The 17,233-nt window shown below is 35.9% G+C and overlaps 1 protein-coding gene across 7 annotated transcripts in view; it reads left to right on the top strand.

Annotated features, from left to right (window-relative positions):
- LOC132112413 (syntaxin-binding protein 5-like) overlaps positions 1 to 17,233 on the top strand; it is a 38,699-nt gene that overhangs the window by 3,687 nt on the left and 17,779 nt on the right. For all 7 annotated transcript variants that reach the window (XM_059519875.1, XM_059519874.1, XM_059519877.1 and 4 more), the window contains exons 2-15: positions 17 to 114; positions 10,624 to 10,705; positions 10,872 to 10,972; positions 11,581 to 11,715; positions 11,877 to 11,940; positions 12,050 to 12,133; positions 12,542 to 12,665; positions 14,455 to 14,533; positions 14,814 to 14,968; positions 15,508 to 15,580; positions 15,654 to 15,801; positions 15,878 to 15,945; positions 16,109 to 16,149; positions 16,380 to 16,600. In XM_059519875.1, coding sequence (XP_059375858.1) covers positions 17 to 114; positions 10,624 to 10,705; positions 10,872 to 10,972; positions 11,581 to 11,715; positions 11,877 to 11,940; positions 12,050 to 12,133; positions 12,542 to 12,665; positions 14,455 to 14,533; positions 14,814 to 14,968; positions 15,508 to 15,580; positions 15,654 to 15,801; positions 15,878 to 15,945; positions 16,109 to 16,149; positions 16,380 to 16,600 — 1,473 coding nt within the window. The remainder of the gene's footprint in view (positions 1 to 16; positions 115 to 10,623; positions 10,706 to 10,871; positions 10,973 to 11,580; positions 11,716 to 11,876; positions 11,941 to 12,049; positions 12,134 to 12,541; positions 12,666 to 14,454; positions 14,534 to 14,813; positions 14,969 to 15,507; positions 15,581 to 15,653; positions 15,802 to 15,877; positions 15,946 to 16,108; positions 16,150 to 16,379; positions 16,601 to 17,233) is intronic.

Genomic DNA, 17,233 nt, shown 5'->3' with positions numbered 1-17,233 from the left:
ATCTTCTGCTTCACAGACAGTGCGACATGGCTTTCCCTATCAACCCTCCTCCATGGCTTTTGACCCTGTGCAGAAAATTTTGGCTATTGGCACACAAAGTGGAGCCCTGAGACTGTATCCTTTATTTGAAGAGCTGGCAACATACCCATCCTAACATACCTGGGGGGCAATAAGTGTCAAATGCGGTCGTGTTGTTTATGTATATTTAAACAAAGGCAGTCCTCCCACCCTTCTTGCACAAAGTAATTGACTTGTTCAAAGCATGCGTGGCTCTTTTTTTCTAAACTCCACAGAAACATATGATTATGTAAGTTGCAAAATACAAGTAACAACATCCTCTGGTAAATTAGCTTTTAAGAGCCTTGTTGTTCCCCCAGGAGATATGAATATTTACCCTAGAGAAGCTTCATAGGAGCTAATGATTTAAGAAACATGAAAAACTAGACTAAAGACACCTGGGCTTGTAGAAAAATTTGCATTAGCAAATCAACATGCCTAGTATTGTTGATCAACGGATATATGTTATTCAGTAACGATGTCAATGCCAATTTTTAAGGCAGGGTGGCTGATATAATCCTGATATCTAATATAATATATATTAACTGTGGTCAAACTATGTGGGTCGTTGCTTTAAAAAAATGTAAAAATCACATACTCATACTGTATATATTAGCCGGGGCCCATATCTACAGTTCCTCCATTGCTTGGCTAAAATGTAGAACAGAAACAATGAGCATTTCAAAACTGATGCTTTAATGCACTATATGCTCAGTCATCAGTGAGAAGGTCAGTTGATTCCAGGCAGTAAAAATCAAAGCAGCCTGTTTCTCACAGAGTCATGCATTCGAGCAGCCTTATTTCAGAGGCACATTTCCTAGAAGCAGGGTCTTTATTCCTAGAGGAGCTGTGCTCATTAATATATCTCCACTGTGGCATGAGCAGCTCCTCTGCCATATGTTGCAGAGCTCGTCTCATCATTGGTGCTGCCGACTATCTGCCAGAAAGCCACCTCGCACGTGCTGGAAACATCGCTGGTCCTGCTGGGCACGTCTGTTAGAGCCACTTCAGCTTTATTTCTGAGTGTTTTCATGTTCAGATATACACCACGCCATTTTTTCAGTTGAAAGAAACATGGCTACAGAGTAGGGCTGGGTAGTATATATTGTGCAATGGTAGAGTTTTTTAAATATATTTTTTAATGGTATTTTTATCAAACAAACCCTTCATATTTATTTTTTTACAGTCTGTAAATAGTTGCTGAAAAAAAGAAATGCAAAAATAAATAAATAAAGTAGTCATTATAGATTCAGTTTTAATTGTTAAATCAAATGACAGCAATCAAAAAGCATGTCTTATGTACAATAAGGAAAATTCTACAATTTAACAACAAATTGAAAAAGTTAATTTTTAGGGCCCTATAAAAATTAGTTTTATTCTTCTAAAATTCTCTGTTTTCCATTTTATTTTTTCTCTTTATTTAAGTTACATTTCTGTAATATAAAAAACAATCAAATTTATACAAATAAACAAAACATAAAAAAGAAAGTTAGAAATGCAATTTTTATTTTATTAAAAACAAAAATTTCTATTTAAAATTTTCTGTATTATGTTTTCATTGTTAAATTGATTTTCAATAGTCAAAAAATGTGTCTTAATTAAAATTATGAAATGTATACAGTTTAACAATATTTTATTTATACATTTTAACATTAAATCTGTTCTCATTCTCAGTTTTCCATTTGAATTCTTTTGGAATAAATTTTTACGTTTTAATTATTCAATCAATTAATTAAGTCTCATCAATTGATTTCAAAACTTTTTAAAATGTCATAATTTATTACTCATTTATTAAAATTAACAAGGCCCTCTGAAATGTTGTATTTTTATTTCCGGAATTTTTTGTTGTGTTGTTTTTTCAACTTTTCTGGATTAATGATTTAATACAATTTATCATCAAAAATTTATTAGAATGTCACAATGCAAGTCTACTTCCTAAAAATGTTTGATGTCTTCATCTATTTTGTGAAATACACCATGAAACATGATTTTAGTTGCTTTTAGTTATACCAAAAAAGGCTTCATGGTTGAAGGCCAGACTTCTTCTTGTCAGATATGAATCTTGGCCGTGGGAGTGCAGCTCTATTATGCTTTTGTAATGGTGTGTAGTAGGTTGCCCAAGACTTCACTGTATCAATGGCATTTTGTCTTTGTGGAAAGTCACAAGCCACCCACCAGGTCAGTGATCTCTGTGGTGGAGAGTTGAGTTGATTGGCTCTCTCCTCTTGCTCAGCTGTTGCCTGGATGTGTAAATGTGCAGCGAGGGCTGATGGGCTTACTGTCATTCAGTCGATTAGGCTATTTATCAAAAGACAGGATGTATCGTTTTGCCTCATTGCCCCCAGCACTGGGAAACAGCGCCACAGCTCAGCTGACACAAACTCAGGTGTTTACTAACAGTAAATATCTCATTTTACATGATTGGTCTCCTTTGTCTCTATCTGTGTGTTTTCATATAGAAACCTTGCTGGACGTTGAGGAGTTGGGAGTTTCAGCTGCCTTGGCTTTATAATAAGTCCTAGCAGTTTGTTGTTAGAGATGCTTGTTTGCATTAAAACAGTTAAGCGCTCTTTTAATATGCAGTTTCGTCACTGCTTGATGTTTTTTTCAAATTACAGTACTAAGAAGCAAACATTTGTGAGGTTTTATGCATGAATAATTCACAGATGGATTGTTGTTGAATGCTTTTTGTTCTGATTATGCTCCGTGAAGTTTTATGCATGGTAAAGACTTAAAAGCTTAATCAACCGCTGCCAACAAAAGTGTTTAAGAAACATTAATGTGTTTCTTGAAGATACAAGCTTAAAGGGATACTACACCCCAAAATTAAAATTTTGTCATTAATCACTTACCCCCATGTCGTTCCAAACCTGTAAAAGCTCCGTTCGTCATCGGAGCACAATTTAAGATATTTTGGATAAAAAGCGGGAGGCTCCAGTCCTCGCGCACCCCTACGCTCTGCATATTTTGCATGTTTCTCTTATCTTACATACCTGATTCAGATAACCAGCTCGTTAGAAGAGAGCTACATGAATGAACTGTGGGCTGTTGAAATTTGAAAACTGTTGCACTAGACTGCCAAGTAAGTTACACTCTCAAGGTCCAGAAAAGTATGAAAAGCATTGTCAGAATAGTGCATCTGACATCAGTGGTTCAACCGTTTCGCCATTTCGGAGAATATGAGCTGTATGCAGGCAGTGTACGCTTTTCTGTGTCAGCTGCGCCACAAAGATACGTTTTCTGCATGTATTTATGCTTTGATTTGACAGAAAACAGCGCATCAGTGCAGTGCGGCTGACACAGAAGAGTGTATGCTGTGTGCGTTCAGTTAATATTCACCAAAATGGCACTACGGTGATGAGAGACACAGAAGAGACTAATTGTTGAATAAAGTCGTTATTTTTGTTTTATTCGCGTACAAAAAGTACTCTTGTCACTTCATAACGTTACGGTGGAACCACTGATGGCAGATTTTCTGGACCTTGACAGTGCAATTTACTTGGCAGTCTATGGGACATTCACAAGCCTCCCGGTTTTCATCCAAAATATCTTAAATTGTGTTCCGAAGATGAACGAAGCTTTTACGGGTTTGGAATGACATGGGGGTAAGTGATTAATGACAATTTTCATGTTGGGGTGGAGTATCCCTTTAACCCAAGAAATCAGAATTGTCTGTGTTTAACCCACAAAAACTTGAGCCTGAGTCAAGCATTATATTTTTTTACATTGTCAGTCGAATGAGGAAAGCCTTCTTTGCATTTGTGCTTAGAAATACCACAAGCCACTGTGGTTTACCAGATGAAGAAGTTGCCTCCTTTTCTTTGAGAATGCAGCTTTCTTTCATCCTTTCTTAGTTCACAACTGTCTCACTGAAGACAAGTGCTGCAAAATACTATATGAACTTTGATGATGTAGGGTTAAAAAAGACTGACATGGCATCAAAAAGCATGTGACTAGGTTTCTGAGCCATGACATTTTGACCTAAAGAGTACATTAGGTGCATTAGACCTGTTTTTTATTCATAAGTGAACTGTAAAATTTAGTGTAGATTGTACTGTAAAATGTTTACCAGATGTTAAAGATTGTCAACGTAGTGATTTCGTAATAAGCTGGTGAATAAAGGATAAGTGTATAAATGGTGCAATTTGTCTCTGCTGGCGTGGGTTATAATTATATTTATTTGTAACTCATTTTTTTATTGGCCTTTAGCATGATGTAAATTTAATTGATTAATGCAAGTTTTAAGCATCGTCGTCTAAAATACTCCAATGAAATCTTGTTTTATTTTCCTGTCACATATGTATACGTTTTTGTTTCAATATTACTTCTATCACAAAATTACCAACAATTATGCAACTTTGAGATGCAGAACTTTGCAAAGATATATGTTTTGTCTAGATTAGAAAGTGTTGGTTATAAAATATTGTGGTAAATTGTGTAATATTACACTAGGTGTAGGAGCACACTAAAAGATGGATTAAGAAACGTATCTGAATGAGGAAGTGCCACTCAGATCTCACCAAGTGAGGAAATGTGTGCTGAAAACTGATACCATCTTCAGAGCTCCTTGCTTATTTACCTTGCCATTGCTGCTTTTCAATTCACGCTCAAAGAATTTTTTATTAGGCTTCAGCGTGGTATAAATTGAATTGATTAGTGCTATTTTTAGTATCATCAGTGGTGTATCAGTGTTGATTGCCCCGTGATCTATGACCCTCTCCTCTCTGCTGCTCTTGTAGGCTGCTGTTGGCAGCACCCAACTCCAAGTGCTTTAAATAACGGCCATTTGAGACTCCTCCAGAGTTTGTTTAAGGCATCCAGGGCCTGTTTGATTACTGTTCTTAATCTTGTTTGGACAGATCCTATCTCGACTTGCACGCTGTAGAGTCAAATAGCTTTATAATTGTTTTGTTTTTTGGTTGCATTGCACAAGAGTTTGTCATTAATGTGGTACAGTATGTGCATGTCTGTTTTGCCGAAGCATGCCAGATTCTGCTGTAGATATTAGATAATTATATTTTTTATATCAATCAAGCAGTGTCCTAGCAACCATTCCAAACACCTTAACTGCTCTCTAGCAAAGCCATTATGTATCTGCATGATGTAGGGTGCATCTCAATCAGTAACATGATTACGTACAACGTCAACGGACAACATACTGTAGTAGAACATGAATTAATAGACAACAGACAGGACCAATCTCATTTTGATATTGTTTATTCTCGTTCTTACAACATTTCAGCCAAATATTAATTAAAAATGTTAATTAAATGTTCATAACCTGTCAAGTGATGTGTAAACGTTGAAAAATACAAAAAAAATGTTGTCTTTTCAAATCCTCTATCGCGTGTCATATTTTTCGAGTTGACTCGTGGTTTATGTTTCATGCTTCAGAAATGTGACGTTATTTCCGGTAAGGGAGCATAGTGAGCGTTGATGCTCCCTAGTTTTTGCGGTGCATTGTGGGATTTTTCAGGGAGTGAATGTTCCAGTGGACTGGAAGGATTTCGTGATTGAGGGCCTTAAACTGGCCTGCTCCCTGATTGAGACGCACCTAGCAACTCTTAAAACAGGCATGATCACAGATAGTGAGCTGGCAATCAGATGTCATACAGATAATTGCAATTTTAATGATTTAATTCTGTTCAGTTTGTCACTTAAAGTGCAAGCCTCATACAATATTTTAAGTTTCACTTGGAATTGTTAATAAATAAAATAAATTTAAAATGATAATAAAATTGACCCATATGATTTATTTTAGAGCTTTATAATTCTTTTTATTTCATATGTATATATTTGTATATTTTTTAGAATTATTATGTATATATATATATATATATATATACACATACTTTTCAGCAAGACTTTAGGCCAACAATCCTGTCTTGATGAGCTTCCTTTCTTTGTTAATAGATTGCATTTTTATTAGATATATTTGAGTCTCATTTAATTAACTTATCAAGAAGCTCTTGACCAGAGAGACAGAATTTTAATTATGCTCCGATGGCAGTTTTATTAAAGATGTCCAACCTCGTGCTGTGCTGAACAGGCATGTGTGTAAGGCTTTGATCGTTTCCTCTGGTTAGTTTTCTGACTGGTTCACACCTTCCACATCATCTTGTCTTCATTCTTATCTCCTCTCTGCTTTGCTCTTCTCCTCCTTGTTCTCTCTTTTGAGAGCTGCTTCACTGCCTTGTTGGCACTGTTTAGTTCTCAGGAACAGATGTCAACGGTTGCAGGGAAGGTTGACAAACCTGTCTGCTTTAGCTGCATTGTAATCTTTTACTCTTAAGGCCTGTATTATTAGGGAATATAGTATGACAGCACCCTTATCAGATTGCAGTGTTTGCTCTCAGCGGAAGCTGCTGTTGTTTGAACTGAGTCACCCATTGTGGTCGGCAATGTGATGCTTTTGAAAGTAAAACTTTTCTGTAGATTTCCCATGTGAAATGTTACAGAGCTTTGTTCATTTGCTTGTTATAGCACATATAGCTGTGTTGGCTTTCCTGTAGATTTTACATTTGAAATGTTACAGAGCTATGACCATTTGCTCTTTATGGGATGTATAATTGTGTTGCATGTACATATTGAATATTAATCAATTAATAACATATTGAATAAACAAATCCAGGTCATATTTTGGCACAAAATCGAAATAATGAATTAAGTCAGAGCGATTATTGTTGCACTGCCTTTGATATAAATCAGCATAGGTGCTTGATCCATAGGTTTTTACATTTTATTAATCACTTTTGGGTTATCGTAATGAGAAATTGTCATGAAAGTAGTGTCACTCACATAACAAAAAGTGGATGGTCTGTTTAAAGTTATTCTCACACACTGTGATGTATTTTAGCAAATAATTGCCCACTTAGACATGAAGTGGCCATTTGACTGACATTATATGCAACCAGTCAGTTAACTTTCTCCCCACAATTTATATTTATAGGTGAATTTAAATAGAACAATAATTCACCAGTATGCAGTAAGTGTTAGCCATTTATTGAAAGAAAGAAAAAAAACAGTAGGGAAACAAAAATGCATTCTAATCTGTTTTTGTACGTAATGAAGTGTCAGTTTAGATTTATTTGTGTTATATTTACTTTATTATGTCTATTGCATGAATTTTTATTTCATTTTAATTTATTTAATTTAATTGTATTTTAATTCCAGTAACATAATTTCCCCCAAAAAAGTTCACTGGTAAGTTTCGTTTTCATTATTATTTTTTAAATGATGATTTACATTAGTGTCTGCAACATTATATAGCTATATGGGTCAAAGATGAGACGTTGAGAGACACATTTTGGTGCCTGCATCAAATAAAACTTTCCAAAGTGACTTTATATACATAAAAAGCATATTAAATGCAAGTGATTTTAATGTTTCAAATAACTTTTGTGAAAATAAAATGTTAAAATATGGGTGAAATAATGTTCAATTGTCATTCAGAACAACAGATATATTTATGTAAAAACGAAATAACATGCTTATTCTGATCTGTACTTGTTAAATACATAAAGGAATTATTGATCATATTAAATTGAATTATATTTTGATTTAATTTAATATATTTTATACACTTCCTGCTGACAAACTGGTAAAACCCAATGGTTTTAAAGATAGTGGCAAAAGTGGGTTTATTCTGTAAATCATGGTAAAAATCTATGATAGTCATTACTTTTTGCTCAGGAAAAAAAAAATTAAATAGGACACATTCTGATATTCTATCTTTTGTCATCTTTGACTCATATCCCACGAGAACATGACACCCTGATCCAATGTTACCAATTCAAGTCAATTCTAAGTTGCTTGATAAAAGCATCAACTACATGATGAAATGTAAATGTAATTACTTTTTTTTTTTCTTTTTTTTTTATCAGGTAAATGAAAACTTTAATATGTATATATTTGACAGCATTTATCTTTAGTCCTATAGCTTCTGTGTCTCTCTTGAAAATGTGTTATTTGCTGGTTTGTGGTGATCATTATATCCATTAATCCAATCGAATAGCGATCTGTTTGTTTGGTTGGGCTCCAGATCGCAGGGAATGTGAAGAGCTGCTGTCTGACCCTGGGCTCTGATCCAGCGCCACAGAGAGCTTAAGCTGAGGAGAAACTGGCTGGTCAAGGGCTTGATGCTTACAGTTATGAATAAATAATGAGTCAGTGGTCCACTGCAACTTATTTATAAAAGCCCGCTGTTATTTATTCAGTCCATTTGCCAAATATGGTGAAGGCGAGTCTGCTGTGTAAACATCCCTGTTTAGTTCCTATCAGCGCATCTCAAGAAATGAATTCATCTCAAGAGAGAGCCAAAAGCTATCCCCAATAATGATGCACCGAAATGAACATTTTACCTGAAAACTGAATTATTAATTTTTCATTTAGCAGAAAATACAGTTTTGGTAATTAAATTTGGTTAATTGAACTCAGTTGTAGTGTTGTTATTCATCAGTGAAGTCTCGCAATATTTACATAAGTAAAAATAAGTCACACAAACAATATCGTTTTTTCATAGTCCTGGTTAGCTGGTGCATGCCATTGCAAAAATTACAGCTGAAATGTTGAAGTTCCTGTCAGCTTTTGATGTCCACAATATCTCATGAATCTGTTTGTCTAATTTTGTCTCTATGATTAATAGGACTGAGGCTGCAGGGAAGTAAAAAAAAAAACTAGAATTTTTATGGTTTTCTGGTATCTTGTTACTCACTAAATGTGTTATATTGAAGGATATAAATTGGTAGGTTAGGGATTTGAACTATATTTAAATTGCACGTTTCTAGATCAGCGAATCTCTACTGTGTTTTATGTAGAAGCTGTGAAATATTAACATGACTAAAGGCATGATACAGGCCATAGCTTCGTCTTGTTTTTAGTTTATTGCCCTCTTGAACTCTCTGGCGCTGTCTTGTTTGCAAACTGTCGTGTCAGCAAGGTGAGTTCATTTTCAGTGTAATCTTCAGCTCTTTTCCTGTGCACAGTATTACCAATGCTGTTTACCATAATTGATCTATTCAACAGAGATGCATTAGCTTGCATGTGACTGAAGAACATATTAGATTCTGTCAAGCTTCACATACTTTAAGCTGGTTCTGTGTACTTGTAAGACTTTTAGGTCTTATAAATATGTTGTCACAGTTGTGAGGAAATTAGTACACTGCTGCAGGAAACCGCTCATTCAGTACGGACGAGACACCCATTTCCTGTTTATAGTGTCAACTATTTTAGCATTCATTCCCTGGCATGAGACGTGTGTTAGATGTCCTGAGGTAACAACATACAGCGTCCATATGTTGTTTTGCAGTGATGCTTCTTGGCAGATAAGAAGCTTTCTAAGCTGAGGATATTGCTGGAGTGATATAGCCTTCGCCCCTGGGTCACACAGGCTCTTTTTACTCGCCTATATTGTATCTATTGGCTTCTATGTTTTCATGAAAAACTTTTAACATCCATTGGAACCATTTCCATTTGTTTGTTAGAGTGGAAAAGGGTTCTTTAGGGATATTAAGATGTTCTTCTAATGGTTATTTTTTTTAAGGACTATTTAAGGAAATATTCTTTGGAGAACACATAATGGTTCTTCGATTGCAGTGCTGAGAAAACTCCTTTTTGAAACCTTTATAAAAGTGAATGCTATAAAGTATCTGTGGGTTTTTTTGGATTATATTACGATCTAACAGATTTGAAAGAACAACACAAACATTTCCTCACCCATTATGAAACGCTGGTATCTGCAACCTGATATGAAACAGAACTTGCATTTGTGCTTAAATGCATATAGACAGCATGCAAGGCAACACCAGAGGGCTGAAGCAGCATTCACTTACAAGACTTAAGACTGTGATTAGAGACTTTTTATAATCCATTTAGTTAAGTCAATGGACAAGACCCTCGGTACCAAGACCCTCTGGGATTCCCTATAGTTCTGAACCATGGTGGCTTTTTCACATTGTCTGTGAGTAGTTGAGAGTAACAAGAACACGTTGAGAGACCTTTTTTCACAACATTTAGTTTTTATGTTAAAATGTATATGAATGTGTATATTTTTAGATGCTGTGACTTTTTGCAGTTTATTTATATAGTCATACAGTAAAGTTGTATAGTCTATCGATTTTTAATGCAACACATTCCACTTTCTTAAACCCTAAAAAAGAATCTTGGCCAAAAAGTCTGAGCTATTCTCTATGCAGTGAAAACTGATGATTTTTACTGCAAAGCTCCAAGAGGTTTTTCTCATATTTGACATGCAATAATCAGTGCTTTTTGCCGTAAACACATGTAAGAGTAATACATATTTAAGCTAGTTAGTACTTACACAAAAAGTATTATTTCTAAAGAATTGAAAGAATATGGATTACTTTTTGGAGCTTGTTGGTAAAAATCACCATCTAGTTTTTTTGTATGCAAATTGAATCTCAAAAGAAAAAAATACTGTGTCGGAAGTAAATATCCCTTTAATTATGCAATGCATTTTTATACACTAGTCATCATATCCTGTGTTCAGCACATTTAACAGGGACTCTGAGGTGTTCAGAGATGTATGTACCTTAACTGAGCCTACAGATTCGGCCGAGCTGGAGTGGAGTGTTTCTGCCAGCATGAGAGCGGTTCAGCAGTCATCCAGTTGGAGTTTCTTGTAAATGAAGTGAGTTCTGCCCTCTTTCTTAATTTCTCCAGATCTTATCCCTCTCTCTGACATTGCCTGCAGCTTTCGGTTGAATATTTAGTCTTTTAATTTGTTCAAAATGTAATGAATTACAAATGTAGAGCTCTTTAGTCCTTTATTTTGTTCTTGTTTGTTTGGTCCATAGGGTGCGCTAGTTAGTGCTTTGGCAGATGACAGTATTCATTTGTGGAATCTGAGGCAAAAACTTCCAGCCATCCTTCATTCTCTTAAATTTAACCGGGAGAGGTAAGCATCCTGTCTCCAAAGAGACCATGCACAGCTGTTGTGATAGGAGTTGGTGTGTTTATCGATACGCAAATTCTATACTGTATATAAATCATCTGCTCTGTGAATGTGTCATTTTAACATGCATTTGGGAACACAGCATGCACAAAACATCATCTGTCACTTGGTGAGATGCAGCACAGGCAAACACATCACAGTCACATCACATTTTCTTCAGAAAATACAAAAGTTGGCCTTACCTTGAAGTTTTGTCTTTTAAAAGTAGCAATGTACTTTGAATTTCTACATTTTCTGGTAATCAACAGACCATGAAGGCTTGAAATGAATGTTTGTTCGGAGACAAGAGGGCAAGACAAAGTCCTCAAGTGCTCTTGATTTGTGTCCCATTCAGAAGACACACAATGGCAATAATGCACAGTCGTTCACAGAAATACCAGATGATTTCTCAACCGTGACTCATTCATTTTGCCAGATTTCACTGCTGTTATTGCCTTTTCATGCTTAATGTGTCACGAGGCACAGATCAGTCAAATGTTCGCCATCGTATGAGATAATCACAGGGGATATTTCACTTTGATTAAGGTCAGCCCTCTCCTTGTCTTTGGCAGGATCACGTTTTGCCATTTGCCGTTTCAGAGTAAATGGCTGTACGTGGGCACAGAAAGAGGGAACATTCACATTGTCAATGTGGAGTCCTTCACGCTCTCAGGCTATGTGATCATGTGGAACAAAGCCATCGAACTGTGAGTGTCTAGACACCGTGAACTCCAGTGATTCTCCTCTTGTGTTTGGGAGATTTTAATTAAAGGACTTGTATGCACATATTTACAAAAGGTCATCATGCATGATCTTTGCGTACCACCATGAAATATTTTCCTCATAAACTGTCACCTCTCTTCAACAGTTCCTCAAAGACTCATCCTGGACCTGTAGTTCATATCAGCGATAACCCTATGGACGAAGGGAAAGTACGAAACCTTGAGCCTTTGTGATTAAGAGTATTCCCACAAAACACTTTTTGAATGCTCAGCTGTCAAATTGCATCATTTCAGAAAAGTTGTGTCTTTTTTTTTGCAGCTTTTAATTGGTTTTGAGTGTGGCATAGTTGTGCTGTGGGACTTGAAATCGAAGAAGGCTGACTATCGGTACAGCTATGATGAGGTGAGACTGAATCCTAGAGCATTGTTTAAAGCAAAACAACTGTACGGAAGGAAGGTCTCCAGTAAAGATGGGATGCACTCCAAGTACTGTCAGATGTGACATCACATCAGTTATGGCATGTTATTCTATATAACGCAGTAAACTTTACATTAACAGCTGTTCAATTCCAGCCATCCTTCCTGTTACAGTTTTAGCGTAAAATAAAAATCATCCTCTTAAATACTCTGTTGAGTACTCAAATAAACAACTCTATTCTACAGGAAGTAACTTTTTTTCAGATGCGTTTGTGTTATCAATGAGGAACGGAACTAAGATTGAACTCATATATGCTGTCACAACCCATGAACCGTAGTTTGCCTGACCTGATTTCTCTTGTGGTTGATTACTCATCTTTTGTTTGGCCTGTAGGCGATCCACTCTGTGGCATGGCATCACGAGGGAAAACAGTTTGTGTGCAGTCACTCAGATGGCACGCTTACCACATGGAATATACGTGCTCCTGCCAAGCCTGCCCAGATCATTACGCCACATGGTACGCTTCTGCCCAAACAAACTCCCTTCCAAGTTCCTCAGGTTGAACGCTTCAGGGAGCACAGAATAAATATTGCAAGACCATAGCGGAGAAATATGTCATTTGAGTTCCGTTAGTAGCACCAATGAAATAAACAAATGATTGTTTCCAAACAGGTTTCTGAAACCGATCAGTGATTTTAAAGAGTCACTAAACTTTCAGTCAAGCAGCCTATGAATGACTTACTTATGGATACTTTTCACAGACTGTGATGACACGTATCAACAGTTATCAATGTTGTAAATCTAACAAAGTTATGTATGTTTTTAACACTAACTAACAGCATTAGTGTTTCTTACACAGTGGTTGAGGGTTTTTACATCTTTCTCTTCTGTGACCAATTCATTCATTCACTTTATTTATACAGGATTTTACAACTGCACCTGCAAACCAAAGTCCTGAACAATTAAAAAACACTTAACTTAACACAAGACACATCCTATTAAACAATGAAGACTAGCCCACCCTCTCAAAGGCTAAAGACGAGAAGTAGTTTTTACTATTCCAGAGCCTCGATCGGCTTTAAACTTTAAATGAGTAAGAGGGACAGTAAGCAATAACTTATTACTGGATCTTAAAGACCTAGTTGCTTGACGAACAGCAAGACACGTAAGCAGGGGCCGACCCATGCACTGCTTTAAAAACATACACAAGAGTTTTATATTTTATCCTGTAGTTCACTGGTAGCCTCTTGAGAGAAGCTAAAACAGAAGAAATATGACGGATTTTCTTAGCATCCACTAGAACTAATTGCAAGCATGAAATAGTGGCCTGGCAGGACTCCACATACAACACATTGCAATAGACCAGATGAGACAAAAGAAGGTCATTAATAACCTTCTCATAGTCTTTTCTTGACAGAATAGACTTTAGTCGAGCAAAAGATCTAATCTGGAAAAACAACTCTTTACTATAGCATTAATCTGCTTTAATCAAATTAGCATTAATCAAATTTCAGCTCTGGGTCAAACACCACACCTAAATTCCTTATTTGGTCATGGCAATAATCAGACCATGATCCCAAATATGTGGATATATCTAAACATCCTCTGGCAGGGCCAAAAAACATAATCTCAAGCAGATTTTGAGTCATCCAACACTTAACCTCCTCTAGACGTGCAAATAACAAATAAAAAAGACCCATGTAATCAATCTTACTATACTTTTTTCCTCATTTGTAAAGTCAGATACATTCTCATGGATTTTTGTAAAGTCAGATACATTCTCATGGATTTTTGCTATTGGTGTTAATGGGAGAAAAAAAATAATATCTGTTGTTGTTGTTCACCACTATAGAAGTTTGCACAGCCATGACAACATCTGCTTCTAAAAACTGTGTTTGATTGTGTTTTACTGTGTGAATGTGTTTCATCCTCCAAAAAATTATGAAATTCAGCTATAATATTCCAGTTTTTCACTGAAGAAATTCAAATCCTTAGTAAGGGTGAAGTTAAGTAATCTTTTTAATTGCATTGTGATTCTTTTTTAAAAGTGCAGCATCTGTTTACAGAAATTATTTATTAAAATGTTATTATTTTTTAAATTAGTAGTAGATGCACCGAAAATGGTTTTGGAATCTAATTAGAATCAAATGAATCAAAATCAAAGCATGATGTGCCTAAAGTTGTCTACACTTAATTTATTGTGGTTCCCATGATAATGACTATAAAGAGACTGGTGATAGAAAAGGAGATAAAATACATGAGGGCATACTTGCTCACCTTGTTTACCATGCAATATTCTCTCGCAGGTAAACAGCCCAAGGATGGAAAGAAGCCGGAGCCTTGCAAACCCATCTTGAAAGTGGAGTACAAAACTACCAGGGCAGGGTAAGGGTTGCGTTCAGGAAGCAAACAGAGAATGATGCAATGCTCACATTGACTGTCTGGTATAGGTGCTTCTGTTTTATGGGGTTTACAGGATGACATGTTGTTTTTCAGATGACTGACATAAAATATACAGCTAATATGACAGTACATTTTATATTGCATTTAATCATTTTTATTTTTCATTCCACTCTTTCTGAATGAAGCACTAATTTGTTTCACTTCCAGCATGGCTTCTCTTTGCATCATGGAAAAATGAGATTTGTTCATTTGTTTTGTTAAGGGACCCATTCATGATACTGTGTGGAGGTTTGTCATATGATACAGTGGGTAGACGAGCCTGTCTGACTGTGATGCATGGGAAGAGCACTGCAGTGCTGGAGATGGACTACCCCATAGTGGATTTCCTTACGCTGTGTGAAACCCCATATCCAAACGGCAAGTCACTGCCCCACCTATAACTGGATTTCTCCCATAATGTTTAACAGTGCCTGTAAAAACAACAGAGGCATACAAAACAGCATCGGTTTAATTTTTCTTATTTCTTATATATATATATATTGTTTAATTAATTTTTACTTTCTTGTAGTTAAAATCAGAACTGGAAAAATTGCTACATTGTTGGGCCGGGCAATATATTGGAAATTATTATTATATTTTTAGGTACTTTTATAATATTTATATATGCTTTCTATGACATCTGTTATTTACATTTAGGTTTATTTTTGTAGAAAAATACTGACAAATTAAAACTAGACAAAGCGCTTTATGCTGGGCAATATAATCTTGGGAGTTTTTTTTTTATTTTAGATTTCTTTTAATGAACTATATTTTTTAGCCTGGACAGTTGTTGTTGCAAAGTAGATCATTTATGTAAGAACTAAAATACAAATCTAGTTATGAAAAGCATTTATCAAAAACATTTTTTTTTTTACATTATAGTGTTTAAAATAATTATTCCTTCCGTATCCCCACAGATTTCCAGGAGCCTTATGCGGTTGTTGTCCTGCTGGAGAAGGATTTGGTTCTCATTGATCTTGCACAAATTGGGTGAGTACATGCCAAACGTTATACACTCTGTCTTGTTTTGTGCAGCTGTTTTTATAAAAAGCTCTCTGCGCAGGTATCCGATCTTTGAGAATCCATATCCTCTGTCCATCCATGAGTCTCCAGTGACCTGCTGTGAATATTTTGCCGACTGTCCAGCTGAAATCATTCCTGCACTTTACTCAGTGGGCTCCAGACAGAAGAGACAAGGGTTCAGTAAAAAGGTAATGTTCTGTCCTCCGCTGTTTAAGAAAATGGATAGTCCTAAAACGGCTGATCCAAATCTGTGTTTTAATGCAGGAATGGCCTATAAGTGGAGGTAACTGGGGCCAGGGAACACTAAGTTTCTCAGAGATGATCATCACTGGGTAGGTGATCTTTCACATGCACACACTCTTTGTTATACCGAAGCCTTTTCATGTATAATAATTGGATTAGAGAGGGAAATTGTAATATTTAAAGGAAAAATGCTTTTCTGTTTAGCGCCAGTGCTGTTATTGTTTTCTTCTGCTTTCTTTCTGAAAACCACAGGCATGCTGATGGATCGATCAAGTTTTGGGATGCCTCAGCATGTGAGTTTTATGTACAGCATATGTGAGTTTTATGTACGGCCAGTTTGATTATGCTTTCAGCTGCCAAGAGTAAAACACTCTCAGCTACATTTAAGACATTTTTGCAGATATTTTACAGATTTCTCTCCAATTTAAAATTTAGAAAATGCTATTGAAGTTCGAATTGAATTTGTACAAATATTTAGCGACAGCTAATAAAGATGTTGAATTGGTTCTTTTGTGTCTGTCAGTAATGCTGCAGGTTTTGTATAAGCTGAAAACAGCGAAGGTGTTTGAGAAGCCCCGCAGTAAAGAGGAGAAATCCAGCACTGAAATTGTGGATGAAGATCCGTTCGCCATCCAGATTCTGTCCTGGTGTCCAGAGAGCCGTGTGCTCTGTGTGGCTGGAGTCTCAGCTCATGTCATAGTGTACAGGTTCAGCAAACAGGAAGTCACCACTGAAGTGGTTCAGGTCTGACCCATTTAAATGCATGTATATATGTGTGAATGTGCAGGATGTATATATGTGCAGTGAACAAATGTCTAAGACACATTTCAGATTCAGCTGGTCAGCATTTGATTTACGTTTGTTATTTAACAAGGTCATTTTAAATGGTCCTGCTATGTGACAAATGCTTAATATTAATATGCATGGTGATTATAACGCAATTATAAAAGTGCTGTTTGAAGCCGTTTTAGATGGAGTTTAGTATGCACACTGCAGGATATTTCATTAAGCATGAAGTTGTTTTGACAACAGTTGGAAAACCATATGCTGCATTCCCACAAATGAGTAAAGCTCTCACTTATTTATGCTTATTAATGCTAAAAACCTTGTTTTTTAATGAGGAGGTGTCACAACACAGGACTGAATAAATGAACATGGAAGTAGCTGTACATAACTATTACAAATATAATTAATAGTGGGTAAAACTCTTCTTTATACTTACAAGCCTGGAGAATATATTCCTGTCTGAGTATTAGCAGTATTACATGATATATTAAAGTTCCCCAAGAAATTTCTCAATTAGAAATTAATTTGGTGAGTCACTTTAACAAGAGAAATCTCTGTATACAAATGTAGAAATTTTGAGATTTCATTATA

This window comes from Carassius carassius, chromosome 32 (assembly GCF_963082965.1).
Source record: "Carassius carassius chromosome 32, fCarCar2.1, whole genome shotgun sequence".
NCBI classification, from domain to species: domain Eukaryota; kingdom Metazoa; phylum Chordata; class Actinopteri; order Cypriniformes; family Cyprinidae; genus Carassius; species Carassius carassius.
The sequence above is the reverse complement of the archived record's forward strand: the minus strand, read 5'-3'. Positions and strand labels throughout refer to the sequence as shown.